Raw genomic sequence first — 26,971 nt, 5'->3', positions numbered from 1 at the left:
TTAACTTAATTACTCTTCTATAAACCATAAATGTTAAAAATATTGATATTATTACATTTTGTTATTTTTATGTGAATTTATTTAACTTGTAACCTCGCTTGTACTAGGGTAATACCGAAAGATCCAAATTATATTATTGTTAATAAAAGATCTGTAAGCCAAATTGTCGAATTATAGTAATCTTAGGATAAATAGATCCAAATTACTCCAATTTATAAAAAAAAACATTAAACTCGCCGCCACTGATTTTGCTGAAAAAAATCGTAATAAATCTTGTCCATTTTTGGAAAAAGTTACACCGTTTAAAACACTATAAATTATTACTAATTTATAGATCTCTATCAGAAGTGTTAAATTATTATTAAAAGATATTAAAAACGCGGCCCTTGAGCTAAAATACTAACTTAAATTAACTGGCGTGGGTTGTACCCACCGATTAACTAAGCAACGATTCTGAAAACGTGAAGGAATTTAAATATCTCCGAGCTCTTATAAACAATATATTACAATTTAAATGAGCCACTGACAATCGTGCACAGAAGGTATTATTTAGCGTTACGAAATAAACAACTCTATTAGAAAAATTTGAGAACGGCAACAAAGCAAAATTTACATAAACATTAAGTGGCATTATCTCGGACAAACTTTAATTCCCAAGTACAACACACGCCGATTAATTACGCAAAGGCTCAAGGAACAATGAAAAAACCAACAACCAAGTCATAGGTTACCCTTCGAAAAAAAAACATTCTGATTTATGATCCACTTGTCGTTAGATTATTCATTCTTTGCTTCTAAGACTTAATAAATAATGATAACGCGTACGTTTGGAACAAACTCAATTGTTACACTAATCTCGGCATGGAAACTCCGAAACCAAAACTCGAAAAGTACCAACTTGTAGCCCCCGACGGGGGCTGGGGCTACGTCGTGGCCGCCGCCCTCACCCTCATGATCGTAAGTCGCCAAATTAATTATCAAACCGCTAAAACCATTTCAAGAGTGTGACAATCATCCCGATGTCGTCGTTCGGGCTGATTTTCGGCCGGTTTCTGGCCTCGATCGGCGACGAAACCACGGGCACCACCCTCGCCAACGGCATCTTCAACACCTGCTTCAACATCACGGGCCTGGCCGCCAACAACCTCCTCCAAAAATACACCTACCGAACGGTGGCTTTGGCCGGAGCCTTGGTCTTCTTCATCGGGAGCTTCGCCACGATTTTCGTCACAACCCTCCCGCAAATGGTGCTCTCCTTCGGCGTGATCCAAGGCCTGGGCATGGGGCTGATGTTCCCTGCGTTCTTCACGGCCTTAAACTCGTATTTCGACCGGAAATTGAACATCGTGAACGCCGTGGCCCAGGCCTTTATGGTCGTGGCTGGGATGAGCTTCCCGTTTGTTGGGCAATTTTTTATGGAGAAATTCGGGTTTCGGGGGTCCGTTGCCTTGATTTCCGGACTGAGCGTCCACTGCATACTGGCTGCTTTTACCCTGCAACCAGTCGAGTGGCATTTGATCAAACAGAAAATTACTCTCGAACAGGAGGAACTCCTAGGGCTTGATGACGGAAAATATGTGATGCCCAAACCAAGAGCCTCTATCATAAGTCTCGGGGATAGAGCCGTTTCCGTAACCACACTCAACAAACCCCAAGCGAAAAAGAGCAACTTTTTGCAGAATTTGGCCAAATCGATGGACTTAGCAATGTTCAAAGACCCGGTTTATGTGAACATTTCTTTAGGATTATCGCTGGGATTCACCGCTGATGTGGCCTTCATCTCAATAATCCCCCTCGTGTTAATCAATGCGGGTTTCAATTCGCACGAAACCGCCTTTTTCATGTCGATTTTTTTCGCCGCTGATTTATGCGCCCGAATTTTCCTAACTGTGATAAGTGCTGCTACGAAAATCAAAAATCGGTACTACTTTCTGACCGGATCGGCCCTTCTAGTGATCTTCCGAACGGCCTTTGTTGCGCGCAATGATTACTACTGGAAGTTGGCAACAGTGGCCTCTGTTGGCTTTTTGAGGGCCTTCATACAAACACCTCTCCCAGTTGTGATATCAGAGCAGTATTCGGAGAATTTCTCGACGGCCTTTTCGCTCTACATGGTTGTGTGTGGGGTCGTTTGTTTCATATTCGGACCCTTGATGAGTAAGTTGTGCAATAAAATCGCCCAAATTTCATAAATATTGTCACAGGTTTTGTGAAAAAAGTGACACAGAGCGACGTCATGGTGGTCCATTTATTGAGCCTCGCTTATTTGACTTGTGTCGCAACTTGGACCATCGAACTGATAATTAAAAGACTGAGGAAAAAGCAAGACCGGACACAAGGAGCCAAAAAATAAGCCTCCAGTAAATAGGATTCTTTTATATAAAACCATTAATACATCTTGGATTATTGCTACTTTAAATCATAAAACTATGTACAATGTTGGTCTACCCGAAGTAGATTAAGTATCTTCATGGAACACTATACTCACAGATTCAGTCTCATTAAACCTAATCATATCACACGTAGAATATCATAGAAAATGTTCGAACTTATAAATAAAATAACCGAAGAAACCGACAAAACAATAAAACCAAACGGACCGTTCCTGAATTTTTTCTGTCCCTCAAAAATGTGACTTAGCAGTCAACATCCGTTTGTCATGTGGTCGAGGTGTCCGTGTCCGACTCCACACTCCTAGTTCTGAGAAACCTGAAAGCATATTCGATGCTCCAAGCCACGCAGCAGACAAGAATAAGAAAAGTTTGCGAATGAAGACAGATCGGGTAACTCTTGGTCGTGTCCCTTATGATACCTTGAATGAAACAATTAGCCAAAACCTACAAATCAGCGAATAAAATCACCTAAAATGGGGCCAATTGCCACGACAAACAGCCCCTTCCCCACCATGTGTAGCCCGAAAGCCGCTGGTAGTTTCTCCAAAGAGGAATATTCCGATATCGTGATTGTGAAATTAATGAGGGCAGCCCCCCTGAAGAACCCACAAATGACCAACCAAACCATAATAGGGGTCCAATCGGTCTGTTCAGCGAGGACTGGAAGAAACAGAAAAAATAATTACACCCAAAGCACGCAAAACACGAAGTGACTCTGTGCAAAAGAAAAAATTATAAATCAGCAATTGAAAACAAAATGACAAACTCCTGCAGGATTTTTCAAATCAAACTAAAAAACAGAAAACTGAAATGATGAGAAAATAATGCCTTTTGAAAGCTTACTTTTCTATGTTTTTGGGGGTTACCTAGTCTTTGGCTCCTTCCGCTGCCAACAAAAAGTCATAACAACATTAGAATACATGGTCACAGAAAACAGGCAAAGTTACGAACTAGGGACCAAGACGCGACGAATTAATAAAAAAACTAAACAAATGGCTGGAGAAATCGACGGTTTCTGAGCGGAATTTCGCAATTTCGAACCAAAACTGTTTCCATCCCGGCACATGAATGAATATGAACAAAAATTGTTGGAAAATTAAAATCCGACGTTTTAGAAATAAAAACTCGAAAAAGGGACTTGACCTGTAAATCCTAAAGCAATGGAGAGAGTTTAATTATTGTAAACTGGCCGCAAGGACGGACGGGTTCGTGCCAAATTTATGCAATGACTATTTTCCAATGAAGCCATCCGTCCCCGAAACGGACATTAGACTCGTGAAAAATATTTACCTGATCGACAAATACCCAAAACAAAAATCCCGGTCATGAAAAGTGTCCTTTTCGACACGTTGATCCTGTCGCAGATCGGCGGCAGAATCAGCCTTGCCAGGATATCAGTGAACGCTTGGACGGATAAAAACAGCGCTACGTCCGCTTTTTTGTAGCCGATATTTTCGAAGAAGAACGGTGTCACCATTTTAAAATTCTGCTCAGCCACGTAGAAAATCGACAAACCAAAAACCAGGTTCAAGTAGATGGGATCTTTTAACAAATCGAAATCCATAAAGTCGACGATTTTTTTCCACATGTTCTTCTTCTTCTTCTCGGCTTGAAACTTCAGCGGCGATTTGGAGAATTCGGCTAAGATTTTCTTGTGCGAAGTGAGCTGAACGCCTGGATAACTCATGTTGCGGCGAAGATGAGTGGCGGAACTCGAACTCGAATCGGATTCGTTTTGCTAAATATTAAACAATTATTATTGGACTCGCTCCAAACTTTATTTTTTAAAAAACCTCTAGATGTAATTGAAGACTGGAACCGGTAAAATCCAATCGCGAGTAACTTGAAACGATCGAATCCTGCGACGGTTTCCGTCTTTTGCTCCCGAGAAAACTCATCGTCGAAAAATTTCGAGGAAAAGTCGACTTTCGCGACAAGCCTGGCTGTTTTGTCAATTCTTCTAACGTTTTCACAGCCAATTCGGACATTCCTTTCGTATTGATCAAAGTTTGTGCTTCGTGCAAGTCGAGATCTTCGTCTTCTGTTTCTTTGATCGTCTCCATTTCCTATTCAAATAAATTTATTCAGTGAAACGAGATAAAAGAAGTTGGAACATGCAACAAAATTGAAATCAAGCCTTCTCTTTACCTCGTTTGACGCAAAAAAGAAGGAGATTCTCTGCAGCAATAAACACACAAACGCACAGTTTTATTACATGAATACGATTTTTTTATTGACTTTTACCTGATGATAACCTTCTTCCTCGTCCTTGATTTCGGGCACGAAATGCCACTTCGCCGGTTGTAGCAACGAGGACCCAACAATCGCATTCAGAGCAAATGCTCCCAAAATTAAAATCGTCCCGCGAAAACTGAACTCTTCTAAGAGCAACTTGACGGCTTGTGGCATCAACATCATGCCAAAAGCCGTCCCTGCCAGCGAAAGACCCACGGCTTGACCTCGCTTTTTCACGAAATAGTTGTTCAGTGCGACGAAAGTCGAAGATGCGGTTAAACCTACTCCTAAACCTATAAAACATTTTTCAGGAATTGGGAATCAAAGGTTGGGGTTTTACCGTTGATAATACTGTACGTAGCAAGGATGTGCGCCATACTGTTGGCGGGATAGGTCAAGATCAGCCCGAGGGCGCATAAAGCTGATCCAACGAGGGAAACTTTACGATATGAGAAGGCACGGATTAGAGGTCCTACGAAAAGTCCTGAAAAGTTGATCAATGCGTCCAAAGTGCTCATTATAAGAGCGGCTCCGGTCGTTTCAACCTTCAGTTCTTTCAGCAAGTCGCCGAAGAGTAAACCGAAAGAAGGCTCGATTGAACGAGTACATAACTGGAAAAAATACAAAACTAGAGACTATGCATTTCTGTATGAATTCTATTCAAGTGGTGCATTTTCGTGTCATTGTCACGTAAATCACTTAAGATAACATTATTTTTATCCAGACAATAGCAAAACAGAAATTAGATTCTTATCGATTACGCCAAGCTCGTGAGCAATTTACGTAAACGAATTACATACATTAACGACACTGACTCCTATGACGACGATCCACCCCCATCCGCCATCTGGAGGGACCATTTTCTTTGTTTCCACGAACATGGTTCTGGCCCTGTAACCAAAAATTCACTTTTGACGAATTTCTTCCGACAAAAAAATAAGTTCCGTTGTCTTTACGACATTATTTAATGTGAAAACCATTAATTAATGACATGTTCCAAAACAAATCGAGCGGACACAAATCCGAACGATAATGTCGACCTTCACGTGACGCGGCGACAATCGATAAACAAATTGAAGAGTCTCAACATTTCTTAATTCGAAAAGCGGAACTCCCGTTACCGGACTTTGGACCATCAGACTGTCTGACTCATATCAATTATTTTATCTGGAACTACAGACACGGTACAGTACGATCGAAAATTCAAATTCTGTCACGCAACTATTGCTATGAATGAAAGCTCGCCTTAAAATAGGCGAGCTTAATCTAGATTTCGAGGCAAGGTCAAGGTGACGGAACGCGCACGGTGCCCCCTCATTTTTCGCCAATTAAACAAAATTATTTTAAACAAAAAAACATTGACGAAACCGCTTAACCGGAAAAAAATCAATGCCAAAATTGGCAGAATCCGGGTCACCCGGAAAAAGCTCACCCTCAAACCCGAAACCACAGCTACAAGCATGCAAAAAATGACACAGATACGTACTCATCTCACGTGAGGGCACTTTTTTCGTAGTTGTTACCAACTAATAACTCGACTGACTTTCAGTTTGTGGCCCGGTCGTCGACGGACAGAACAGAATTCCATCATCGATCCCATGCAAAGACGTCACGTGACGTTCTACTGTTCACGCGCAGAACACGTGTTTTAGCAAATTTTCAAAAATTCGCCTCAATTAGCTCTGTTTATAAATTTACGGTACACGGGGAAAAAACGCGAAAAATTCGAACGACCTTGCGATCATTGATCCGAATCTGGAACACGGCGAGGGTTAAGGGTAGGGGTGCAAATAAGGGTACACATCAAGGGCGCTTGCGGTAGGAAAATTCCTATGACGAACCGTTAATCTGTTGGGCGAGGTGAGTGAATTTGCCCGGAGTTTCCGGATCGATGGAGAGAGGAACACTACTCAAATAAAAAGGAACACCACAAACCTGTGTTAAACTAAGAACTAGGAACACAATAGAACATTTTAAAGTCCAACCATCACTACTACCACAAAACCATCGCGGTTTCTTTTATTGAAACAAATGCAGAAGTACTCAAAATGTTTTATCGCAAAAACGACAATAAAAAAATCAATCAAATCGTAAATGGATAAGATAAATAATCACGTTGGTACACTTTATTCTGAACGATATTTATCTCGACTAGGCGTGAAAATTCGTCACGCTTTAAAATCAAAATAAGTTCATTATAACATCGGCGATAAATTCACAATCACAATTACCAATAAACAGGCTATTTTCGTACCGTGGGAGCACCACCAAAGTATTAATTCAACGTCACAATGACAATATTTACATTTCTATCGTTAATTAAACCGTGAATCGATTTCAAAACTTTTGTAACAGCTCGGTCTTGGTACATACGCTCAAAGAACTAATAAAAAAGCTTAAACAAGAATCGCGTGCTGATTGAATTATGATTAATTGAGTGTCAGCTACGGAAAACTACCGATAAAGTAAAAAATATAGTAAATAATTAATTATACAGGCATAGTGAAAAAGCATGACGCCATTATTGTGTTAAATATTAAATAAATTCGCTGAATACAGACCAACCAACATATCGTAGAATTTCATTAGAGCGCAGCGTTCCGGTGATATTATTATTAAAGGTTGAAGTCCGGAAAAAACTGCAAACACAAGTCATCATAAATTAAAAATGCGCATAAAAAACAAACCGCAGTTTGTTCACACATATTTCAAAAAGCATCGTCAATATTTCAAAACAGCGTGATTCAGTTTTGTGTTTATTAGCGCGTTTACACGTGCCGGTATTTACTCATTTGGCCAAATTGTTTTGACCCTTTCCTAATCAAAGGAAACCCATCAAAATTTGCATAAATTACTCGACCCAAGCAATTAATCCCTTGATTAAACGGCGACAAAACCGGATAAATCAATTAAATGCGTGAGAATAGCTCATCATTGTACCAAAAAAAGTTAAATAGAATGAGTGCTTTTAACATCAACACAGTTTATTGTCAATTTTTTGCTCTCAATTTTAATCAGTTTGATAAGAAATGATCACTGATCAGTTTTTATTCTTGTCTGCGGTGTCTTTTATAATTTGGACTACAAGTATATGCAACCGAATAAACAGCAAGTTCATTCGAGGTCGTTGATTAGTTTACCAACAAACACTTGGCGTTTCTTTTATTCCGATGATAAAACGTTGAATAAATTATCAAATCGTACAATAATAGAGACGATAGCTGAATAATCATGCCCCCTCCCCCTTATCAACTCGAAAAATAATCACAAAAGAGTAGAGGGCGCCATAATCCAATATCGAAGTTTTCCAAACACGCAACTCGATAAATAATCAAATATTTGAATTATCACATTTGGTGAGTCCTTTAGCAGCGATATTATATTCAAATCTCATGCTAATGTATCCCTTTTTTTAATATCATTCTTATTTACTCAGCTTATCGCGATCTATTTGCACAATCTTAAGCCCCTTTTATATAATTTTTTTGTCAGTCGTTTTTTAGAAAATATGACAATCAGTTGTGGCCATGGAGAATAAAAAGACTGAAGGTTTCACACCACCTGACGGCGGCTACGGTTGGATTATCGTCTTATCTACCACTCTACTTAACGTAAGTTTAGAGAAGAAAAGCACGAAAAAATTACAATCCATAAAAATCGCAGATATCGGTATTACCGCTTGTACAATGTTTCGGAATCATCTTCGAAAAAGAATTCAAGGCTCTGGGGGTAACAGCTGCCGAGACGTCTTTCATGTTGCATTTACACAGCGCCATCTACTGCAGCTTAGGTACACTTAAAATAGGCGTCTGTTCCCTTCTGTAAATATTTTTCAGGGCTAATCGGGAGTCCCCTCTTGAAAAAATACGATTTCAGACGGGTTGCCCTTTTCGGTACTTGCCTCATGTCCGTGGGCATACTTATGAGTAGTTTTGCCCGTTCCTACGGCATTCTAATTTGCACTTTCTCGATTTTAGTCGGTATGAAATCCACTGGCTATACAACCAGTTTTACAAACACATTATTACAGGCATAGGTCAGGGTATTATGCTTCCAGCAACGTACATTGCCACAAATACATATTTCAAAAAACGGTTGACCCTAGCCGTCTCATTTTCCGTCACTGGAGCGGGCATTTCTAATATTTTTATGCCCCAAGTTTGCTACAAACTGGCCAAACATTTGGAAAGCGCACAAAGTACGGTGCAAATCCTCGCCGCCATTTCTCTCGTAGGGATTGTCTGTTGTTTCTTTTTGAAACCTATCAAAAAGACTGAAATTAAAAGTGATGCCGAAAAGTGTGACAATAAAAGTCCGAAAGAAGAACTCGAATTGCTCAGTCCTGAGGAAAAAGTTTACAAAGAAACAACGAGACCTGTCGCAAATGAAACAGGAATTTTTAGAAAAATATACCAGTTATTTAATTTAGAACTACTGAAAGAACGAGCTTACGTCGTCACAATTATCGGCATGTCTATTTCTTTCGCCACCGAACTTAACATAATCGTAATGATGTCTTTCATTTTACCGGAACTGGCCGGTTTTGATCTTCAAAATGTCGCTTTAGCGATGTCGATACAGGCAATTGCTGATATTATCGGCCGGTTGTTGATACCACTCGTTGGCCACTATTCCAGTATTTCCCCGAAAATCATGTACACGTCCTCCTTGACAATCTCAACAGTTGGCAGAACTGGTATGTAAGGAATGCCAAGGACTCGATGAAAATTCAAATTTTCAGTCATGGCCAACTTCCATTCTTCAAGATCGGCCATCTTTTTCTGTGCTACTCTGATTGGACTCGCCAAAGGGATCAAGGCTGTTTATCAATCTGTGATAATCCCTAAACTTGTACCTTTGGAAAAATTACCGGCCGCTAATGGCCTTAATATGTTACTAACAGGAGTCACAACTCTAGCCTTAGGACCGATCATTGGTAAGTGAAGCGCGAGGCGAAGCCGAGTGTTTGAAATATCATTTCAGGTGCAATCCACGACTCGACCAAAACCTACGTTTATACTTTACATGCGGCGTCTGTGCTATCAATGTCTTGTGTAGTTTTATGGATTGTTGATTATTTTATTTACGGGCGTAAGGAAAATGTTACAAGTTGATTGTTTTGATTGAATAAAGACACGTGATTTTGGAATGTATTTTTTAATTCCCGATACCTTATTGATTAGGTCTTATCGGCACTGAACAAACAATTCGAAATAATCTAATCTTGATAGCCAACACGAGTTTGAACCTAATTAAAATTCAGACGATTTTAAGTTAGAGGCAAGCCTCTAACCTTCAACGGAAAAAAATTAAATTAGTATAAATAACTCGTAGAATAAGGTTTCAAATTATTTAATCATCTGATAACTGCTTGGGCAAATCTACAAAATCAATAAATATTTTTTAATCCGCTCTGACAACAATCCGCTGGTTCAAAGTTCGCTTATAAATAATTTGGGACAGTTCCAAATGATTCAGTTAATAAGTTTGGTCTGATTTCGCCATAAAACACGACTCGAGAACGTGTCCATCAATAATACCGTCAATAAACTTTAATTGTTGTTATAAAAAACAGCACGTGAAAAAATAATGACCGAATTCACCGGTGGTATAATAATGGCATGTAAAATGTGTTAATTGGGAAACAATATCGAAAAGATAAGCTGTTTTAACCGATTTTTCGCCAACAATATGCAAATTATGTTTACCAAATCTCTCATTCGGCAAATACATGATAATAACCCTTTATGTCTATCATGGGATTTTATCACCGTTTAAATCAACTCGCAGTCTACTTCTCGCGCAAACCACAGTGTGGGTCCAACAATTCGAACGGAGAGACGGAAATATACTCACCGGTAGTTTTTTTTTATTTCAAGTGCCAAATAGGAATCAAAAACGAACAAAGACATTCCGCCCATAAACACAAAGGTCAGTCTTTCGCACTTCGGTAGCATTTTTTTTCACAGCACATCGCACCATTTATTTGATCAAAACCTAATAAAAATATTTGCAGCCGGTGAAATAAACGATAACGAAAGTAAACCAAGTCAATTATCTCAATTATTCTCCTCACAAGGCGACGATTCCTTATGCAACTAGAGAAAACCACACATTTTGCATAATTGCCAAACACCTGTAAATAGCGAAAATGGAAGTTGCAAAAAACGGAAAAACGGTCAAAATAGACTCGCCACCGAAACGGCGACGTCTTCGAGTCGGGGACCCTGACTTCGCACCGCCAGATGGGGGTTGGGGGTGGCTCATTGTTTTTGCTTGCGGATTCAGTAATGTAAGTCAAGACAATACCAACAAACCCCAATTAAAAAATTATTCCAGTTGAGCACGTTTCCAATGTTTCAACAATTTGGCCTCGTTTTTCGGCAAAAATTCGCCGATTTGGGGATCACAAACCCGCAAACTACGACCGTTATTAATTTAAATTCAGCGTTTAATTCGTGTGTGGGTAGGTGGGTGGTTGATTCTGTGTGAATTTCAACAAAAACAACGAAATTTTTGCAGGTTTGTTGAATGGTCCAATTTATCGGAAATTTACGTACAGGCAGGTCGCAATGTTCGGCTCACTTTTAGTAGCCTCGTCGCTTTTTATCTCAACGTTGTGTCAGTCGTTTTGGACTTATTTAATTTTTTATGCTATGTGTTACGGGACCGGGATTGGAGTCACACAGGCCGCTAATGCTTTAGCTTTGAATACTTATTTCAAAAATCGGAGAAGGATTGCAACAGGTCTATCGTGGAGTACTACAGCTCTGGGGCCCATTGTCTGGCCATACATTATAACAGCTCTTTTGGAAATTTACGGAATGGAAGGGACACTGCTGGTTTTTTCATCTTTTGCCCTACATGCTTTTTTGTGTTCGTTGCTTCTACAACCAGTCGAATGGCATACGAAATTCCGAGAGGTCGAAAATGGTATTCCGGAAGCTAAACCTTTCCTGGAGCCAGAAGGAGGCAAATTGACCAAGTCTTCAAAATCGCGAAGTCTTCTCTCCAGTCAATATCTCTACAATGAAGATGATCCACATGCCACTGGTTACGAAATTATAGACCCTGGTACACCCATGATGGTCAAAGCTAACGATGGGTGGTATTCCCAAAACCGGTCACTGGCCGGTTCTAGGCTTTCTCTAGCCTCGAATAAAACAAATAAAACTATTTCGAGGTTACCATCGGGTCAAAATTCAGTCGCGATGTCAAAACGACCATCTTACAATAACTTATCAAAAGCCGGGTCTAAACGAAACTCTTCGTTAAACTTAAACCAAGAAGGTAAAGAACGAAAACGCAAAATTTCACAGTCGAAAGCTGCAATACAAGAAGAAGAAGAACATCACGAAAACAACACACTTCTCGCACCTGAATATCACGAGAAAGACGTTCTTAAAACCGCGGCCAAGAAGTTGGAAGAGTACAAGCAGGAACACGACAAAGACGAGGAAGAAGAAGAAGTACAACCGCACGAAAAAATCTCATTCTTTCGAAAAGTCGCCATTTTTTTCGATTTCGATCTCTTCAAAGACCCCATCTATGTTAATCTTATGTTAGGCATCACCATTGCCAACTTTGTCGAAATAAATTTCTCCATAATCACACCAATGGTCCTCGAAGAGTTCAATTTTGGCAAATACCAAATTGCTACTTTTATGTCACTGTTAGGAGCCACCGACATTCTTGTCCGGTTTTTCGTACCATTTATAGCCGAAATGATCGGATGGGAAAATAAAACTTTTTTCCTTGTTGGAGTACTAAGTATGGCGTTTGGTCGAATAAGTGAGTCACAAATTTGACCAAAAACTCTAATTATTTCTCACACATTACAGTTCTGGTCCACACTCAAACATACATTTTTGGTTTGGTGGTCGCTGTTATCATAGGCGCCGGCAAAGGCCTTAGAACGATTTTCATGGCCTTGGTAATACCGACACACGTACCTTTAGAACGACTTCCGGCTGCTTCTGGTCTACAATTGGCCACAAGTGGTCTACTTTTTCTAATCATGGGACCCGTAGTAGGTGAGTAGTGTTTTTATCTTCTTATCAAGATACGTAACAATTTATTTCACAGGATGGATTAGAGACACGGTAAAAAATTACGTCATTACGTTACACATACTGAATTTATTGACGTACACAACGGCTATAGCATGGACCATTGAGAGTTACATCAGTAGACGGAAAAAAGGCAAAAGTCACGCAAATGGGACGAAGACGTGAGAATAATTGTGATTGTATATATGAAGGCTGTTTTTGTGTATCCAAGTACTTAACATTTGTGAAAGAAATAGTGAATATTTTGACCGTTTTTAATAAAATTTTGTTACTACCTACTCTTGAATTTTTTGTAAAGACACATCCTTGAGGGACACGACCCGCACAGTTCACTCGTCCAGTACGAAATGACGTTAATTGTTGTTTTTCTTAAGTACCCCACAATTAATTGAGAGAATTATGATTGCTCTGCAATTATATTAAAACTCGTGTCATCATTCACTTTGAAAATTTCGTTGTTCTGATAATAACTTATCGCATCAATTCAGGGTCTCTATATAAACAGAATCTCGATTATCACCTTGTTCTCCTCGTCATTAGTTCGCATCAGTTAAGTCGCGCCTGATTTAGTAAACAAAAATATTGCGAAAATGGTGAATACGATTAAAGTCCCTCCTGACGGTGGCTACGCCTGGGTTATAGTCCTAGCAAACGCTATAAGCAATGTAAGTACAATAAAATTAACGAAATATTACGCAACGTGAAAATTTGAAATATTTGCCTTATCACGCACTCAATCGATAAACATCTTTTCCAGCTCATAATAGTCCCATTAATTCAAACATTCGGCCTTATCTTTAAAGATACCTTCGCCGCAATGGGCTTATCAGCAACCCAAGGCTCCCTTATAATTAACTTAAACGCCGCTTTCGGCATGATCATGGGTCTTTTCAATGGTCTCCTACTGAAAGTCTTCGGATACCGCAAAATCGCAATGACTGCGTCTCTCCTAACAACATTAGGAATCATCATGACAGCATATTCCAGCACCTTCACCCATTTCATGATTTCTTACGGTCTGATAACATGTTAGTATAGGTTTGTCAGTACCATCAATTTTTGGATGATTTTTGAAAAAACTCTTCCAGCACTCGGCATGGGCATGAATATGTCGGCTTACAGTCTCGCACTCAACAGTTATTTCCGCAAAAATAGAGGCAAAGCGGTCGGATATGCCATGACTATCACAGGCCTAGGACCGATTTTGATGCCACAATTAATAAATGTTTTAATGAAAATGCATGCAGTACAAGGAGTAACCCTGATACTGGCTGGAATTGCCGCTCATTCTTTCGTTGCTGCAAGCTTACTACAACCAGTTAAGTGGCACTTAAAAACAGAAATCGTCGAGGAAACAAAAGAGGAGAAAAAAACCGAAGAAACAAAAATTCAACTCTACAGGAGCGGTAAGTTACGGAATAGCCAAAATGCCAAAATAACGCAACAATTTTAGTATCACAAATCGAGAAAAAATCATTAGATAATTCCAACGAATCGTTGGATGGGCTAGAAAACGGACCTATTTACGGACTTGACTCGGCACTAGCCGGAAGCGTAATGTCCCTACATTCAGGTATAAATACAAAATTAATAGAATTTTTCCGTTAATGAGTTATTCCAGTCAAGCGCAGAGCTTCGGTAGTGTCCCAAAACTGGAAAAAAGCCTCAATTCGTAGTCTAAACGCCCGGGAAATCGTCTACAATCCCGAAATGACTAAACCAATAAAAAAGAAAACATCCTGGGAGCGTGTATCTAATTTTTTCGACCTGGATCTCTTCAAAGATCCGATCTACGTCAACATCATGATTGGACTATCACTTGCTGTTTTCGCCGAAATTAATTTCTCCCTCTTGACTGCGTTTATTTTGAACGAATTTGGTCTAACGACCGATCAAATCGCAACATTTATGTCGATTTTGGGGATTGCTGATATCATTTTTCGGTTTTTGGCGCCTTATATCGGACAATTCTTAAATTTAACGCCGAGACCTATGTATGTTTTTACCCTATTTATGTTAATGGTGACACGCTTTTGTAAGTTTAAAAATTCAAGAATAGATTGGGGCTAACTATTTTTATTTCAGCACTTTTAATTTCAAACAATTATTTCATTTTATTGGGGGTTGCTTTGGGTTTAGGGATCGCGAAAGGAATCCGGACCGTTTACATGTCGCTCGTAATCCCGACTTATGTCCCCATTGAGAAACTAGCCTCGGCCGGGGGGCTCCAAATGATGGTCAATGGGTTCTGTATTTTAATCGGGGGCCCCATTATTGGGAAAATCCGGGATATTACCGGAAGCTACACCCTATGTATAGTAACTTTAAACTGTATCACATTTTCCACGATTGTAATTTGGACGATGGAAGCCGTTATTAGAAAAATCAACGCAAAGAAGAGCCTCAAGACTGAACCACTGGAACAATCAGACACTCTACTCTAAAACCATGACAGTATTTAACACGTCCCAGATTAATTATTTATAATAAAATTTTAAATAATTAAGCGCATGTTATTTCGTATTTGGCGCCCCAATCCCCATAAAACACAAAACTGCGCTGCTACACCGGTGTGTCCGTGACGCCGAAAATCGATAGAAACGCTTCAGAAACACAAAATGCTATACTTACGTAAGGCCATACCACATTCACCACATTTTTGCACAAATTTCTCAAACATTTTCTTGCAAAAAATTGTGAGGTTAAAAAACACAAGCGTCAACAAAACTGGGGAATTTGCGTCCTGTCAGGTTGGTACACTATTTGAAACTTGGCGCCAAAAATTCGACCAAAATTCGATTTCGGAGCCTCGAGAGTCGATTGAGTATATTTTAGCACATTGTTTGGGGACACCTCGGGTAAAAAAACCAATTGCTGTTACTTTAACACATTTATTTGTTTATTGTAGATTTCGGACATTTACAAATACCGGGATATGGTTTTGGATGAGGATCGCGTTAAATTGGTGGAATCTTTATGCTTGAAAAGGCTACAAAAGTAATTGGTGGTATTATAGAACGATAAAATAATGCTAAATGTTTAAGGCTTCCGGTTCAATACGTGTTAGGTGAGTGTTACTTCCGGCAATTAGTGTTGAAAATGTCTCCACCGGTGTTCATCCCCCGACCGGAGACGGAACAACTTGTAGATATCGTTTTGGGGGAAATAGATCGGAAAAATTGTCGTCATTTTTTGGAGTTGTGTTGCGGCAGCGGTGCCATTGCGTTATCTCTCTTACAAGAACGTCCGCAAGTAATTGAAATTCGTTCACGTAACGCATTCAAGCATTGATATTTTCCAGATAAAAGGCACTGCTTTGGATCAATCGAAGGCGGCTTGTCACTTAACAAAAGAAAATGCACAAAAGGCCGGTTTAAACAAACGCATCCGTATCATTCAGAGCCAACTAGCCCAGTGGCACCGTTGCGAAAAATTCGATATCATCGTCTCGAATCCGCCTTATGTTTTCAGCGAGGATTTGGATAAGCTACAACCCGAAATTAAATTGTAAAAAAAATTTTTCGTAAAGAAAATAATTAACTTCGTGTTTCAGGTACGAGGATTTGCAGGCTTTGGACGGAGGTGTTGACGGTTTAAAAGTTATTAAACAAATCCTCGAATTATCATCCGAATGTTTAAACATGAATGGGAAATTGTTTCTTGAAGTGGAACCACGTCATCCGACGCTGCTGCAAGATTATTTAACCGAGTTTGTCCCGGGGCTGGCTTATGCCGCGACCTACAAGGATTTATACGCCAAAGATAGATTCGTCGAGATAATTAAAACCATCCAATAAAAATACAAATAATTTATTTCATTTTAAAGTGTTTTATTTTCACAGTGAAACGGTGCATTAAAAATTCCTTAATCATTATAATGTCCAGCCTGTCACTATAATGAATCGTGCGGAAAAATTAGAGAACGTCCAAATTCGAGTCCAAAATCTCTTCGTAGGCCTCCTCCGACTCGCGCCCCAATCTGGGGCTATAATGAACCTCTCGGATGATGGGCGCTTCACCGTTCAAAATAATGTAAGCCCATGGCGTGAAATTCTCGCTCCGTTTCTGGACACGACCCAATCTGGGCCCGAACCACATCCCCCCTGAGTTCGCCCCTGGCCGCTGGGCCCCGTAACTGTTGTCATCAGGAACCCAGTTCGATTCGCTTCTTCCAATCCGCGGAAACGAGACCATTTTTCCTATCCTTCGTTTCACGTCTTTAGGGCCTTTAGGGAAATCCAGGTCCGGACTTGACCTACCTGTGCCCTCCGAGCGGCGGCCCACACGCAACGAAGGTGTTAGCGCGTACACCGACGCCAATTTATTCCGTTTGGGCTCTTTCGGTTCTAAAAAGTGACTTTTTCGTCACTCGTCGAAGCGGAAAAGTTTGACTTACCTCCTTGACAGTTCGCGATACAGAACAGCACAACACACGCACTGTATATGAGAAAAGTCTTCATCGTGTCTCGCGATTGGACAATGAGGGGTGGTTACGAGCCGGTGGTGGTTTTATATCGCGCGGTATTTGGGGGCGGCGGCGTGCGCCGCCACCTTTGTTTACGTCACGGCTACCTCTTAAAATGCAAAACAATTATTATTAAGTAAAGTCGAACGCTAATAAGAGCCGCCAGCGATGGCCCCCTTGATTTAATAGAATTGCAAATGCCGGAAATTGGACTATTACAGCGCCAAGGGGGCCTCCTGAAAAAATTCATCAAGCGTGTGGAATATTTCGTTTCGCTTTGATCCGATTTATCATATTAATTTGATTCTTATGTGAAGTGAAGAGATCCCGGAATACAATCAAAATCTAATTTTGCGGAATTCGAGCTGAATCTATAAACGTGATTTTTTAGCAGAACCTGAAACGTGATATTACAGGTGTAAATATAAAATGGTTCAATAATCGAATTGTGTCAACCGGGATCATGATCCCGCCGATGTTTACAGTTTGAGACCCGTTTTTTGTTAATTTTTTAAATCGCCCGGATTTCGTGTTTTTAATTTGTCACAAACAAATCAACTTGTCTCAATAAACTGCGGTGGGCGAAAGAATGATTTTAGCGCACACACGTACCCGCACAGAGGCGTACTTGCGTGCCCCCAAAACAACACCATTTTTTCAGTTTATCTACCTATCACAAACAATTATTTTTTATTTTTTTCTAACATGTTATCGTGCCCACAATTCCTTAACAATGGGAGTCGTTAAGTCCCCTTTAACGAAAAAAATAACTTCACCAATTATTCGTTAGTTTCCAGTTCTTCACGCAACGCAATCTGGTAATTATATTCAAGATGCGGCTCGAGGTGTAAAATGAAAAAATTTTCTCTCGTAATGTAATGCGCACTAACGTTACTTGTATCGTAAATAACCGGTAAGTCTCTGTTTTCTTAAGCTAGGACTCGCAAAAAATCAGCAATCAGGAAAGCAATAATCCGAGCAAAACAGTTGGTTTCGCCCTGAAAACCCGTCCTTCTCAATCTACATTCCGCCACTGTCCGGCTATTATTTATTTCGTCGAAAACCGCTAGTCGAGTCATGCCTTTTGAAAATTAATTTCACTTCGCCTCACCACCGGGAGAATTACTTTATATCACTTAAGAGTATCAATCGATGTGACTGTTGGGTGTCGTTGAGCTAGGCACCTATTTACATTTTTCCTCGAACCCAAAATAGACACTTTCTTACACCTACTGAATGTTAAAAATGGCACAAAATTCGGTCAACATTTGTTTAATCGCATCCTTTCTTTACATATTTCACAATAAAAACTTCGATCAGCCATAGAACGATCGTCGAAATCGTAACACAATTCATCACAACAATGCAAACCGCGTAACTTCCAGTCACGTCGCGTAAAACACCCAAAATGGGACCGCCAATCAACATACATAATCCATTAAACAAAGTTTCCATGCCTACAGCCGATGGTAGCTTTTCCATTGGGACGTAATCGGGAATAACCAAATATATGTACACTTTCCTCACCCCTTTTGCAAGCCCCAGAGCCAAAGCAATAATCAACAAAACGGAAAAATTCCTCGTCAGGAGCAAACCTAAAACCGCCTTCACCCACACACTCATCAACAAAAAACGCAAATACTCACTAAACCTGATGAAAATCAAAATAATGACGGCGTAAGAAAACATCACACGCGACGGTTTTGTAAAATAACTGCCGAGATAAGGCCCCAAAAACCGGAAAATAATGTCGGCAATTCCAAGAGTTGAGAGAAAAATTGCAATCTGATCGGTACCCAAACCAAAATCCTGCAAAATAAACGGCACCAAAAGGGTAAAATTCAATTCGGCGAAAGTTGCAAGTGACAGTCCGATCAAAATGTTGACGAAAACCGGATCCTTTAAGAGGTCCAAGTCAAAATTATTGAACAATTTGTGGCAAACTCTGCCCCTTGTCCTGTCGTCAATAACTTTGGTGCCCAGAAGCCGATTCTGTTCCTGTTCCCTTGGTACTGTTTTCAAGTGCCACTCTACCGGTTGCAGTAACGCGGCCCCGACTAAAACATGGGCACAAATGCCCCCATAAATCAAGGTCACTTCCTGTGGGGTATAATCATTTGCCAAAAATTGTATCAATTGTGGAACCAGAATAGGTCCGAATCCTGACATTGTGACTCCAAAGCCCATCGCAACACTCCTTCTCTCTTTGAAATACGCATTCAAGGCTAGTCTTTGCGCTGACTCGCTCATTTGCATACCGAGCGCTACAATTTCACGTTTAAGAAAAACTTACCAACACACGAATAAAAAAATACAAGTTACAAAGCCGTAGAAAAGGATCAAATCAATGAAACTGGACGAAAATGAAGTCAGGACCATTCCTGCTGTTAGCAAAACTCCACCTAAGATAGCTGTTTTACGAAAACCGCACATTTTTAGAAGGATGCCAATCAAAGGACCTAATATTTTTCCAAAAGCTGCATTTACATTAATAACGAGGGAACCTTCGGTTGCCGAAAGAGCCATATCGGAGAATGTGTCTTTGAAAATAAGGCCGAAACATTGGATTGGTGTCACAGCAATAAACTAAAATTTGTTCTTGTCAATAATTAAACCAATTGGAAGCTCTTACTGTGGTTAAAGCATACGCAAATACTATAATCCAGCCGTAGCCTCCATCCGAAGGAATTTTCTCCAATTGCATTTTCCTGAAAATTTCATTGTTTCAGCGACTGAATTCGCAAATGCCGTAGGCACACGTAAGAGTAATTTATTTTTAGTTCGATTCGTCGAAAAATAATAAAACTTACCACGCAGCTTCTGGTCTACACTAAACTGATTAAAACAATACGAAAATAAATCACGCCTTTATCCTGATTAATTAGTTAATTTGTTATTAAAATTTAGGTTTAAGTACCAGTTTGGTCTTGAACTTTCCCTCTGATTTTTCGCAAAATTAATCCCATTTGAAATTTAATTGCAAATGCAAAAATTTTTTTCAGTTCTAGGGGCTTGCGGGGACCTATACTCTACGATTAGTTACGTAGGAAGCTTATTATAAAATGTAATTAAAATGTGAGCGCTTCAGGCATTATTTAAATTTTATGACACCTATTTAACACTGCGGTAATTAATAACCCCCTCCATCTCATTATGATTACTAAAAATTCGAGAAAAATCGGAAACCATGTATATGTATGAGCCAGGCACGGACCACAAGTGTGGCTGTGTATGCACCAACAAACATGAAATTGGACAAAAAAGACGTAACGAATTGATTTTTTTCAAAAATTGTACCATTTAATAAGGAAACATTACATTATAATAAAATCACAAATGATCATTTAACCTTGCTTTCAATTCCTCCGTTATGTTCAATTGTTATAATTGGCGTTTTTTCCATTTTCAAACTAAATCAGTGCCTGGTAGATGACGAGTAGGAGCCCTGTCCGCTCTTAGTTTTCCCAAAACCCGGATTTTAACCAAAAATGAAAGGGCCAACGCATCCTGATGGAGGCTACGGCTGGGTGGTGGTCTTCGCCAGCGCGCTAACCAACGTAAGTCGCATAAAAACCCACAAACCCTTTAAAAATCAACTTTCAGTTCATCACCCTCTCTCTAATCCAATGTTTCGGCCTCGTCCTCAAAGACACGTTCGCCGAATTAAACCTGTCGGCAACTCAAGGCTCGCTCATCATTAACTTGAACGGAGCTTTCGGTCTTCTGACCGGACCAGTGACTGGAGTTTTACAGAAACTGTTCGGTTGCCGAAGAATCGCGTTTTTTGGGGGGCTTTTACTCACGTTCGGAATGGTTCTGACGTCTTTCTCCCGAAGTTTCGGGTCTCTGGTCGTCACTTACGGACTCGTAACTTGTATTTTAATCCCGGGAGTTGTTCGTGTTTTAATTGCGAGTTTCAGCACTTGGGATGCAAATGTGCGAATCGAGCCAAAGGCTGGCGATTAATCAGTATTTCAAAAAGAAGAGGAGTTTAGTGACGGGGTTTATAATGACAGCGGCTGGATTTGGACCGATTTTGATCCCGCAGCTGATCCGAGTTTTGCTGAAAAATTACTCGACGAATGAGGTGACGCTGATTTATGGCGGGTTGTGTGCGCATATTCTCATAGCGGGGGCCCTTTTGCAACCAATCGAGTGGCACTCGAAGGAACAAGGGACGAAAACGGAAAAAATCGAGCTCAAGGAACGGAACGAAATTATCATTTCCGAGGAGAAGTTCCTAAGCAAAATTGTGGACAATCTGGCGAAGATTTTCGATTTGGATTTGCTCAAAGACCCGGTGTTTAATAACATTATTATAGGCCTGGCTTTGGCCACGTTTGCCGAAATCAATTTCACTCTCCTTGTCCCGTTTATTCTAAATGACTTCAAATTAACCACGGATCAAATCGCGATTTTTCTCTCGACTTTAGGGATTTCCGACATGATCTCGCGTTTCCTGGGCCCCTATGTTGGTAATTATTTTACCAAACCTTCAAGGCTCATGTTTGTCTATTCTCTTGTAATCCTAGTTATAATTAAATTTAGTAAGTCGCAATTTTTTTCGAATCAAGTTTTAACTGGTTTGTTCCAGCAATACTATGCTCCAAAAACTTCATTTTCCTCCTTGTTATTGCTTTTACTTTGGGTATAGCCAAAGGAATTCGAAAGGTTTACATGTGGTTGGTAATTCCCGACTATGTCCCACTGGAAAAACTACCATCGGCCGCTGGGCTTGACATGTTGGCACGTGGGTGCTGCATTTTGATTGGGGGGCCGATTTTAGGGGCGTTACGTGACGCTACTGGTAGTTACGTAATATGCATTATTGTAATGAATTGTGTTACGATAACTACGATATTATTGTGGTTAATAGAAGCCATTTTAACGAAATATACAAAAATTAAAATTTTACATAGAAACACTTAACGAAACAACATAAATAAAATGTTTATCTGTGCATTTAATGCTTTTTAACCTTTTTCCTGTGACAACAAACAATATTTGTGTCGAATGTAAATTAGTCTGAAAATGAAACAAGACGATGAAACGTATCCTGAGGGCGGCTACGGCTGGATTATCGTCATTGCATCATCCCTAAGTAGCGTAAGTACAGTTTTACGCCCTTGTCCCGAAATCAACCAAAATTTCAGTTTGTAACTCTCTCAATCATCCAGTCGTTCGGAATGGTCCTGAAAGTCACTTTCGCTGAAAGTAACCTTTCAGCCACTCAAATCGCGCTCGTAATTTCAATGAACGGGGCTTTCGGAATGTTAGTGGGCCCGTTAATTGCACAAATACAAAAAATGTGTGGGTGTAGGAAAGCCGCTTTTCTGGCAGCGTTTCTCACAAGTGCGGGAATAATTCTAACATCTCTCTCGAACAATTTTACAAGCTATGTTTTTTTTCACGGCGTGATAACTTGTGAGTGATTATTTTTTTCCGGTTTAATTTAATTGAATTAATTGCAGCTTTGGGTTTACACAGTGCTGAATCGACCCAACGTCTAGCTGTTAATACGTATTTCAGGAAAAAGAGGAGTTTGGTTACGGGTTTTATCCTGACTTTCGCCGGTTTAGCACCGATTTTGATCCCCCAACTTTTTCGGTTCCTGCTCAAGGTGTATACAAGTCAACAAACGACTCTGATTTATGCCGGAATTTGTGCACACCTTTTTGTTTCCGCAATGCTCTTGCAACCAGTGGAATGGCACCAGAAAAAATATGAAGAAATGGTGGAATTTAATCCAGTCAAAAAACCCCAAAACAAATTCGACTTTGATCTTCTCAAAGATCCAGTCTTCGACAATATTATTCTAGGCCTTTCGCTCGTAACGTTTGCCGAAATGTCCTTCACTCTTCTCTTGCCGTTTATTTTACACGATTCTGGACTGAACGTGGACCAAGTCGCAATTTTTTTATCTGTCTTGGGACTCGCTGATTTAATTTCAAGATTTGTGAGTCCGGGTGTTGGCCACTGGATGAGAAAAAGTTCGCGATTTATGTTCGCTATGTCAGTTGCGATTGTCACAATTGTGAAGACTGGTCAGTTGAACAGCTTTATAGCTCCAAATTTGTAATAAATCATTTCAGTTTTCATTTTCTGCGAAGATTACAATATGCTCCTGACAATTGCTGTGGTGTTAGGTTGGGCAAAGGGGCTGCGAAAAGTGTACATGTGGCTCGTTGTTCCCGATTACGTCCCTTTGGAAAAACTCCCGACTGCAGCAGGAATTGATCTGTTCCTGAGAGGAGTTTGTATTTTAACAGGAGGGGCTTTGATTGGGGTTTTACGAGACATTACTGGCAATTATGCGTCTTGTATTCTTGTAATGAATGCTGTTATGTTGGTAACTCTGTTATTATGGACAGGGGAAGCGATTATTATGAAGCGTAAGAATAAATTTTAACAAATTTTATGACCTATTTTATTGCGGCAAAAATTGTTGTCAACCTAACACACTCCTTGATAACAACGGTATATGCAAACGTATTTATTTGCATGTGTGACCTCATTTGCATTACAATACTTTCAATATCACAGCAAAACTTTGTAATTTTACCCAAATTTTTACTCCACTTTTAAAATAAATGCTAATTTTAATATTTAGTTTGTTGTATAGAATTTACTACTCAAACTGCATATGTTTTTCATTGAAAGCTTTTCCCAGAAAACAGTTAAAACACCCCGTATATTTTTATCATAAGTTTATGGTGAGGCTATCGCTAAACTACTTTACTATACTCGTAAAATGCTAGTTTTCCGCCAAAAACAGTTCAGAATGAACGTTCGAAAAAACGAATCATACCCAGAAGAAGGTGGTTACGGTTGGATAATTATCGTATATTGTGCCCTAATCAATGTAAATTTCTCTTACTTGCTCAAAAAATAACAACAAATTTTAGTTCCTCACAATGACCATAATCAAAGCATTTGGAATCATCCTTAAAGTGATTTTCGCCGAATTAAATTTCTCAGCGATTCAGATTTCACTGATTGTTGCAATGAACGGCTCTTTTGGCTTTATTACAGGTCCTTTTACCGGTCATCTTCAGAAAACATATGGTTAGGTTGTCGAAAAACGGCGATTTTTTTCAGCATATTTGGCAACTCTCGGCATGATTCTAACTTCAATTGTGTCTTACGGTATTATAACTTGTAATCTAATCACCAAATTGAGACCCAAATCACTAGTTATTGAATTCTAGCACTTGGTACGCAAATGGCCGAGGCTACAGATAGATTAGTCCTAAGTCAATATTTTAAAAGGAAACGAAGTTTAGTGACGGGATTTGTGTTAACTTTTGCTAGACTTGCTCCTATTTTTAAGCCCGAATGGCATATAAAAAAACAGTGCTATGGAAAAAATGATCGAACAAATCCCAAAAGAAAAAGTCAATTTCCTGGATGCAGAGCTACTGAAAGATCCAGTTTTCTTCTTCTCTGGGTGCTTTGACCGAATTGAATTCTGACGTTTATTTCCACCGATTTAGTTTCCAGATTAGTAAGCCTCTACATTGGACTCAAAAAAGTTCACGCTTCATGTATGCTGTTTCACTTGTGATTCTAACAATTACGAAATTCAGTACGTCAATATTTAACTTAATTTTTACTGAAACAATTTTTCAGTATTTATTTTCTGCACAAGATTCATGAATTTTCAAATCGTCGACGTTATCCTGGAATGTACTAAAGGATTCAGAAAGGTTTATATGTGGCCAATAATCCCCGATTACGTCCCTTTGGAAAAATTACTTTCAGCTTCCGGCACTGATATGGCCTTGAGATGAATTTTTATTTTAGCAGGAGGATTGTTACGAGATTTTTTCGGTAGTTGCGTTGTGTGCATAATTTTTATGAATAATTTTGTTATAACTACATTAATTGCGTGGACAATTGAAGCTTTAATTAAAAAATTGTCTTGAAAGGGTTTGGTATGAATTCGGTGACGTCACAAACTCCGGTAAAACGCCTGAAATCCGGTGAGTGCCCGGACTTGCGCACATTTGATCACATTTCAGCACAATCTGCTGCACTCTAGTAAATTTTTCAATAAAAAAAATGAACTTGAGGTAACATAAAAAATACATTAGATAAATCAATACGATGGAAACGTAGATTATTATCACCGTTATCTACCGACATGGATATAATATTCAAGTGCCAAATGTCTAGTCAGTAGACGACTGAACGTGAACTCGAAACATGAAAAATGTAAAAATTACGAAAATTCCACCAGATGGGGGCTACGGCTGGGTGATCGCGATAGCGATGGCCATCAATAGCGTAAGCCTATCATTCTCAACCAATAAACTGGTAACAAATCAATTTCTAGTTCATTTATATCCCAATGATGCATTGTTTCGGCCTTATCTTTAAAGATACATTCTCTGAATTGGGATTATCAGGAGCCCAAGGCTCTTTAATCATGAACCTTCACGCAGCTTTCGGACTCCTCACCGGACTTTTGAATGGCGTCCTGCTAAAAATGTTCGGTTACCGGAAGATCGCCCTAGTTGCTGCAGTTTTCTACTTTTCCGGGGTCACCCTAACATCACTTGCCCGGAGTTTCCAATTTTTTATCATTTCATACGGAATCATCGCATGTCAGTTGCAATAATCAACCGAATGTGTTTTAATGAAATAATTACAGCTTTGGGTTTGGGCATGTCACGAGCTTCGTACAGCTTGGCCCTCAATACCTACTTCCGCAAACGGCGGAGCAAAGCAATGAGTGTTGCAGTCACAATCACCGGATTCGGCTCGATAGTGATACCGCAATTAATCAATTTGTTGATGAAGTTTTATACACCGGAGGGAGTAATTTTGATTTTTGGGGGAATCTGTGCACATTTTTTTGTCACAGCTTTGCTTTTACAGCCGGTCAAATGGCACATGAAGGTGGAAGAGGAACCGCTCACTGTACAAGACAGAAGTAAAAATTTCAGGCAGTCGGATCAAAAGTCATCTTCTGACATTTTTTCGGATAATTCTAGATTCGAAAGATGAGTACAATTGTGATACTGAGATTTGCGACAGCACTTTAAGCTTGAATCAAAACGAAGAGCCGGCGAAAAATCAGCGCTTGAGCAACATTGCCAAATTCTTCGATTTCGATTTACTCAAAGATCCGATCTTCGTCAATATTTTAATCGGACTTGCGTTTGCAGTTTTCTCCGAATTAAATTTCACGATTTTAATTCCGTTTATTTTGAACGATCTGGGGCTCACAAATGACCAAATTGCCACGTTTTTGTCCACGGCGGGCGTTGCCGACATCGCTTTCAGATTCTTAGCACCTTATATTGGCGAATGTTTGAAAACTCCGCCCCGACAAATGTACATTTTCACACTTATTGTGCTCATTATCATGAGATCTAGTACGATTTTGTTATCACAATTAGCAACACTTTTAACATTATTTTTTAGTTCTTTTAATCTCGACACATTTTTACGCAATCTTGGGGATTGCAGCTGGACTTGGGATCGCGAAAGGAGTAAGGAGGGTCTACGTGGGGCTCATTATACCTTCTCATGTCAGTCTAGAAAAATTACCATCGGCTTCAGGGATGGAGATGATGGCCAATGGTTTCTGTATTTTATCAGGAGGATTTATTCTAGGAATTGTGCGAGATTTAACCGGAAGTTATTACTTCTGTATCGTAATAATGAACTCTGTTACTTTCCTTACGATTGTCCTATGGACAATTGAAGGAATTATTTTCAAATATTCCAAGAAAAATGTTCCAGAAGCTAGCGATTCTCTCAATAAAAACAATAAAGTATGAGTTATTAATTTTGTAAATTTA

At 39.6% G+C, this 26,971-nt stretch overlaps 11 protein-coding genes across 32 annotated transcripts; 8 read left to right on the top strand and 3 right to left on the bottom strand.

The window, feature by feature from the left end:
- Positions 1-796: 796 nt before the first annotated feature.
- Positions 797-2,604, top strand: LOC100141623 (uncharacterized protein). The gene is made up of 3 exons (XM_001812031.4): positions 797-957; positions 1,002-2,157; positions 2,205-2,604. Exons 1-3 carry the CDS (start codon positions 862-864, stop codon positions 2,351-2,353), a joined length of 1,401 nt encoding a protein of 466 aa, XP_001812083.1. The 5' UTR covers positions 797-861; the 3' UTR covers positions 2,354-2,604.
- Positions 2,362-15,454, bottom strand: LOC658985 (uncharacterized protein). 14 transcript variants are annotated; one of them, XR_010335297.1, is made up of 10 exons: positions 10,485-10,555; positions 5,429-5,519; positions 4,969-5,239; positions 4,638-4,921; positions 4,542-4,571; positions 4,187-4,459; positions 3,684-4,131; positions 3,260-3,279; positions 2,862-3,053; positions 2,362-2,812 (listed from the first exon to the last, which is right to left on the bottom strand). XR_010335297.1 is itself a non-coding variant. In XM_015978993.1 (10 exons), the coding sequence occupies exons 1-10, from the start codon at positions 15,343-15,345 to the stop codon at positions 2,658-2,660; spliced, it is 1,839 nt and encodes a 612-aa protein (XP_015834479.1). In that variant the 5' UTR covers positions 15,346-15,360; the 3' UTR covers positions 2,362-2,657. The 14 variants fall into 14 exon arrangements, 11 of the variants coding, with proteins under 11 accessions (XP_015834479.1, XP_015834481.1, XP_015834478.1 ...); XM_015978993.1 differs by lacking the exons at positions 3,260-3,279; positions 10,485-10,555 and adding exons at positions 7,190-7,267; positions 15,329-15,360; XM_015978995.2 differs by lacking the exons at positions 3,260-3,279; positions 10,485-10,555 and adding an exon at positions 15,329-15,454.
- LOC660985 (monocarboxylate transporter 13) lies at positions 6,466-9,777 on the top strand. Of its 3 annotated transcripts, none has more exons than XM_064358655.1 (7): positions 6,466-6,488; positions 8,121-8,239; positions 8,292-8,418; positions 8,465-8,608; positions 8,659-9,324; positions 9,370-9,564; positions 9,612-9,777. In XM_064358655.1, exons 2-7 carry the CDS (start codon positions 8,156-8,158, stop codon positions 9,740-9,742), a joined length of 1,347 nt encoding a protein of 448 aa, XP_064214725.1. In that variant the 5' UTR covers positions 6,466-6,488; positions 8,121-8,155; the 3' UTR covers positions 9,743-9,777. The 3 variants fall into 3 exon arrangements, with proteins under 3 accessions (XP_064214725.1, XP_015834491.1, XP_015834492.1); XM_015979005.2 differs by lacking the exon at positions 6,466-6,488 and adding an exon at positions 7,829-7,984; XM_015979006.2 differs by lacking the exon at positions 6,466-6,488 and adding an exon at positions 7,836-7,984 and having other exon boundaries at positions 8,132-8,239.
- LOC107397746 (uncharacterized) lies at positions 10,418-12,975 on the top strand. 2 transcript variants are annotated; one of them, XM_015978988.2, is made up of 6 exons: positions 10,418-10,559; positions 10,645-10,920; positions 10,968-11,094; positions 11,151-12,419; positions 12,470-12,661; positions 12,714-12,975. In XM_015978988.2, exons 2-6 carry the CDS (start codon positions 10,780-10,782, stop codon positions 12,860-12,862), a joined length of 1,878 nt encoding a protein of 625 aa, XP_015834474.2. In that variant the 5' UTR covers positions 10,418-10,559; positions 10,645-10,779; the 3' UTR covers positions 12,863-12,975. The 2 variants fall into 2 exon arrangements, with proteins under 2 accessions (XP_015834474.2, XP_015834476.2); XM_015978990.2 differs by lacking the exons at positions 10,418-10,559; positions 10,645-10,920 and having other exon boundaries at positions 10,968-11,098.
- On the top strand, positions 13,145-15,203 carry LOC660874 (monocarboxylate transporter 13). 2 transcript variants are annotated; one of them, XM_064358650.1, is made up of 6 exons: positions 13,145-13,362; positions 13,501-13,725; positions 13,786-14,103; positions 14,151-14,270; positions 14,319-14,732; positions 14,783-15,203. In XM_064358650.1, exons 2-6 carry the CDS (start codon positions 13,515-13,517, stop codon positions 15,139-15,141), a joined length of 1,422 nt encoding a protein of 473 aa, XP_064214720.1. In that variant the 5' UTR covers positions 13,145-13,362; positions 13,501-13,514; the 3' UTR covers positions 15,142-15,203. The 2 variants fall into 2 exon arrangements, with proteins under 2 accessions (XP_064214720.1, XP_008192836.1); XM_008194614.3 differs by having other exon boundaries at positions 13,455-13,725.
- Positions 15,316-16,515, top strand: HemK1 (HemK methyltransferase 1). The gene is made up of 5 exons (XM_967024.4): positions 15,316-15,555; positions 15,606-15,694; positions 15,742-15,949; positions 15,999-16,204; positions 16,251-16,515. The coding sequence occupies exons 1-5, from the start codon at positions 15,316-15,318 to the stop codon at positions 16,492-16,494; spliced, it is 987 nt and encodes a 328-aa protein (XP_972117.2). The 3' UTR covers positions 16,495-16,515.
- LOC103312856 (hypothetical protein) lies at positions 16,492-18,317 on the bottom strand. The gene is made up of 3 exons (XM_008194606.3): positions 17,094-18,317; positions 16,957-17,043; positions 16,492-16,914 (listed from the first exon to the last, which is right to left on the bottom strand). The coding sequence occupies exons 1-3, from the start codon at positions 17,155-17,157 to the stop codon at positions 16,613-16,615; spliced, it is 453 nt and encodes a 150-aa protein (XP_008192828.1). The 5' UTR covers positions 17,158-18,317; the 3' UTR covers positions 16,492-16,612.
- Positions 18,318-18,418: 101 nt separating this feature from the next.
- LOC103312880 (monocarboxylate transporter 6) lies at positions 18,419-20,409 on the bottom strand. 2 transcript variants are annotated; one of them, XM_008194676.3, is made up of 4 exons: positions 19,795-20,409; positions 19,478-19,748; positions 18,809-19,426; positions 18,419-18,757 (listed from the first exon to the last, which is right to left on the bottom strand). In XM_008194676.3, the coding sequence occupies exons 1-4, from the start codon at positions 19,864-19,866 to the stop codon at positions 18,435-18,437; spliced, it is 1,284 nt and encodes a 427-aa protein (XP_008192898.2). In that variant the 5' UTR covers positions 19,867-20,409; the 3' UTR covers positions 18,419-18,434. The 2 variants fall into 2 exon arrangements, with proteins under 2 accessions (XP_008192898.2, XP_015834493.2); XM_015979007.2 differs by having other exon boundaries at positions 18,419-19,426; positions 19,795-19,870; positions 19,973-20,409.
- A 137-nt stretch (positions 20,410-20,546) lies between these two features.
- LOC103312855 (monocarboxylate transporter 4) lies at positions 20,547-22,124 on the top strand. The gene is made up of 4 exons (XM_008194604.3): positions 20,547-20,719; positions 20,766-21,036; positions 21,083-21,709; positions 21,757-22,124. The coding sequence occupies exons 1-4, from the start codon at positions 20,651-20,653 to the stop codon at positions 22,089-22,091; spliced, it is 1,302 nt and encodes a 433-aa protein (XP_008192826.2). The 5' UTR covers positions 20,547-20,650; the 3' UTR covers positions 22,092-22,124.
- A 19-nt stretch (positions 22,125-22,143) lies between these two features.
- LOC103312879 (monocarboxylate transporter 13) lies at positions 22,144-23,580 on the top strand. Its single transcript, XM_015979008.2, has 4 exons — positions 22,144-22,268; positions 22,316-22,586; positions 22,634-23,206; positions 23,255-23,580. Exons 1-4 carry the CDS (start codon positions 22,194-22,196, stop codon positions 23,569-23,571), a joined length of 1,236 nt encoding a protein of 411 aa, XP_015834494.2. The 5' UTR covers positions 22,144-22,193; the 3' UTR covers positions 23,572-23,580.
- Positions 23,581-23,907: 327 nt separating this feature from the next.
- Positions 23,908-26,967, top strand: LOC660594 (monocarboxylate transporter 12). 4 transcript variants are annotated; one of them, XM_064358654.1, is made up of 9 exons: positions 23,908-24,024; positions 24,068-24,320; positions 24,371-24,747; positions 24,792-25,448; positions 25,498-25,768; positions 25,816-25,982; positions 26,043-26,097; positions 26,159-26,542; positions 26,592-26,967. In XM_064358654.1, the coding sequence occupies exons 4-9, from the start codon at positions 25,368-25,370 to the stop codon at positions 26,948-26,950; spliced, it is 1,317 nt and encodes a 438-aa protein (XP_064214724.1). In that variant the 5' UTR covers positions 23,908-24,024; positions 24,068-24,320; positions 24,371-24,747; positions 24,792-25,367; the 3' UTR covers positions 26,951-26,967. The 4 variants fall into 4 exon arrangements, with proteins under 4 accessions (XP_064214724.1, XP_064214722.1, XP_064214723.1 ...); XM_064358652.1 differs by lacking the exons at positions 23,908-24,024; positions 24,068-24,320; positions 24,371-24,747 and having other exon boundaries at positions 24,792-24,868; positions 24,924-25,448; positions 25,816-26,097; XM_064358653.1 differs by lacking the exons at positions 23,908-24,024; positions 24,068-24,320; positions 24,371-24,747 and having other exon boundaries at positions 24,792-25,234; positions 25,281-25,448; positions 25,816-26,097.
- Positions 26,968-26,971: the final 4 nt, after the last annotated feature.

Source organism: Tribolium castaneum, chromosome 9, assembly GCF_031307605.1.
Source record: "Tribolium castaneum strain GA2 chromosome 9, icTriCast1.1, whole genome shotgun sequence".
NCBI classification, from domain to species: domain Eukaryota; kingdom Metazoa; phylum Arthropoda; class Insecta; order Coleoptera; family Tenebrionidae; genus Tribolium; species Tribolium castaneum.
The sequence above is the reverse complement of the archived record's forward strand: the minus strand, read 5'-3'. Positions and strand labels throughout refer to the sequence as shown.

Bases quoted from the DNA above. Each gene is read 5' to 3' on its own strand.
- LOC660985 (XM_064358655.1), top strand. From the start codon at position 8,156: ATGGAGAATAAAAAGACTGAAGGTTTCACACCACCTGACGGCGGCTAC. The intron at 8,609-8,658 runs GTATGAAATCCA...ACATTATTACAG, and splicing joins CACTTTCTCGATTTTAGTCG to GCATAGGTCAGGGTATTATG. The intron at 9,325-9,369 runs GTATGTAAGGAA...TCAAATTTTCAG, and splicing joins CTCAACAGTTGGCAGAACTG to TCATGGCCAACTTCCATTCT.
- LOC658985 (XM_015978993.1), bottom strand. The intron at 4,922-4,968 runs GTAAAACCCCAA...AATGTTTTATAG, and splicing joins TACGTACAGTATTATCAACG to GTTTAGGAGTAGGTTTAACC. The intron at 4,572-4,637 runs GTAAAAGTCAAT...TTATTGCTGCAG, and splicing joins AGGAAGAAGGTTATCATCAG to AGAATCTCCTTCTTTTTTGC.
- HemK1 (XM_967024.4), top strand. From the start codon at position 15,316: ATGCTATACTTACGTAAGGCCATACCACATTCACCACATTTTTGCACA. The intron at 15,695-15,741 runs GTAATTGGTGGT...TAAATGTTTAAG, and splicing joins TGCTTGAAAAGGCTACAAAA to GCTTCCGGTTCAATACGTGT. The intron at 15,950-15,998 runs GTAATTGAAATT...GATATTTTCCAG, and splicing joins TCTTACAAGAACGTCCGCAA to ATAAAAGGCACTGCTTTGGA.
- LOC103312879 (XM_015979008.2), top strand. From the start codon at position 22,194: ATGAAACAAGACGATGAAACGTATCCTGAGGGCGGCTACGGCTGGATT. The intron at 22,269-22,315 runs GTAAGTACAGTT...CCAAAATTTCAG, and splicing joins TTGCATCATCCCTAAGTAGC to TTTGTAACTCTCTCAATCAT. The intron at 22,587-22,633 runs GTGAGTGATTAT...AATTAATTGCAG, and splicing joins TTTTCACGGCGTGATAACTT to CTTTGGGTTTACACAGTGCT.
- LOC660874 (XM_008194614.3), top strand. From the start codon at position 13,288: ATGGTGAATACGATTAAAGTCCCTCCTGACGGTGGCTACGCCTGGGTT. The intron at 14,104-14,150 runs GTAAGTTACGGA...CAACAATTTTAG, and splicing joins AATTCAACTCTACAGGAGCG to TATCACAAATCGAGAAAAAA. The intron at 14,733-14,782 runs GTAAGTTTAAAA...TTTTTATTTCAG, and splicing joins GTTAATGGTGACACGCTTTT to CACTTTTAATTTCAAACAAT.
- LOC107397746 (XM_015978988.2), top strand. From the start codon at position 10,780: ATGGAAGTTGCAAAAAACGGAAAAACGGTCAAAATAGACTCGCCACCG. The intron at 12,420-12,469 runs GTGAGTCACAAA...CACACATTACAG, and splicing joins TATGGCGTTTGGTCGAATAA to TTCTGGTCCACACTCAAACA. The intron at 12,662-12,713 runs GTGAGTAGTGTT...TTTATTTCACAG, and splicing joins AATCATGGGACCCGTAGTAG to GATGGATTAGAGACACGGTA.
- LOC660594 (XM_064358652.1), top strand. From the start codon at position 25,368: ATGAAAAATGTAAAAATTACGAAAATTCCACCAGATGGGGGCTACGGC. The intron at 25,449-25,497 runs GTAAGCCTATCA...ATCAATTTCTAG, and splicing joins TAGCGATGGCCATCAATAGC to TTCATTTATATCCCAATGAT. The intron at 25,769-25,815 runs GTCAGTTGCAAT...AAATAATTACAG, and splicing joins TTCATACGGAATCATCGCAT to CTTTGGGTTTGGGCATGTCA.
- LOC103312855 (XM_008194604.3), top strand. From the start codon at position 20,651: ATGAAAGGGCCAACGCATCCTGATGGAGGCTACGGCTGGGTGGTGGTC. The intron at 20,720-20,765 runs GTAAGTCGCATA...ATCAACTTTCAG, and splicing joins TCGCCAGCGCGCTAACCAAC to TTCATCACCCTCTCTCTAAT. The intron at 21,710-21,756 runs GTAAGTCGCAAT...GGTTTGTTCCAG, and splicing joins CCTAGTTATAATTAAATTTA to CAATACTATGCTCCAAAAAC.
- LOC103312880 (XM_015979007.2), bottom strand. From the start codon at position 19,866: ATGCAATTGGAGAAAATTCCTTCGGATGGAGGCTACGGCTGGATTATA. The intron at 19,749-19,794 runs GTAAGAGCTTCC...AACAAATTTTAG, and splicing joins TTGCGTATGCTTTAACCACA to TTTATTGCTGTGACACCAAT. The intron at 19,427-19,477 runs GTATTTTTTTAT...GTGAAATTGTAG, and splicing joins TTTCTACGGCTTTGTAACTT to CGCTCGGTATGCAAATGAGC.
- LOC103312856 (XM_008194606.3), bottom strand. From the start codon at position 17,157: ATGAAGACTTTTCTCATATACAGTGCGTGTGTTGTGCTGTTCTGTATC. The intron at 17,044-17,093 runs GTAAGTCAAACT...GTCACTTTTTAG, and splicing joins TATCGCGAACTGTCAAGGAG to AACCGAAAGAGCCCAAACGG. The intron at 16,915-16,956 runs GTAGGTCAAGTC...AAGGCCCTAAAG, and splicing joins CCGCCGCTCGGAGGGCACAG to ACGTGAAACGAAGGATAGGA.
- LOC100141623 (XM_001812031.4), top strand. From the start codon at position 862: ATGGAAACTCCGAAACCAAAACTCGAAAAGTACCAACTTGTAGCCCCC. The intron at 958-1,001 runs GTAAGTCGCCAA...AACCATTTCAAG, and splicing joins CCGCCCTCACCCTCATGATC to AGTGTGACAATCATCCCGAT. The intron at 2,158-2,204 runs GTAAGTTGTGCA...ATATTGTCACAG, and splicing joins CATATTCGGACCCTTGATGA to GTTTTGTGAAAAAAGTGACA.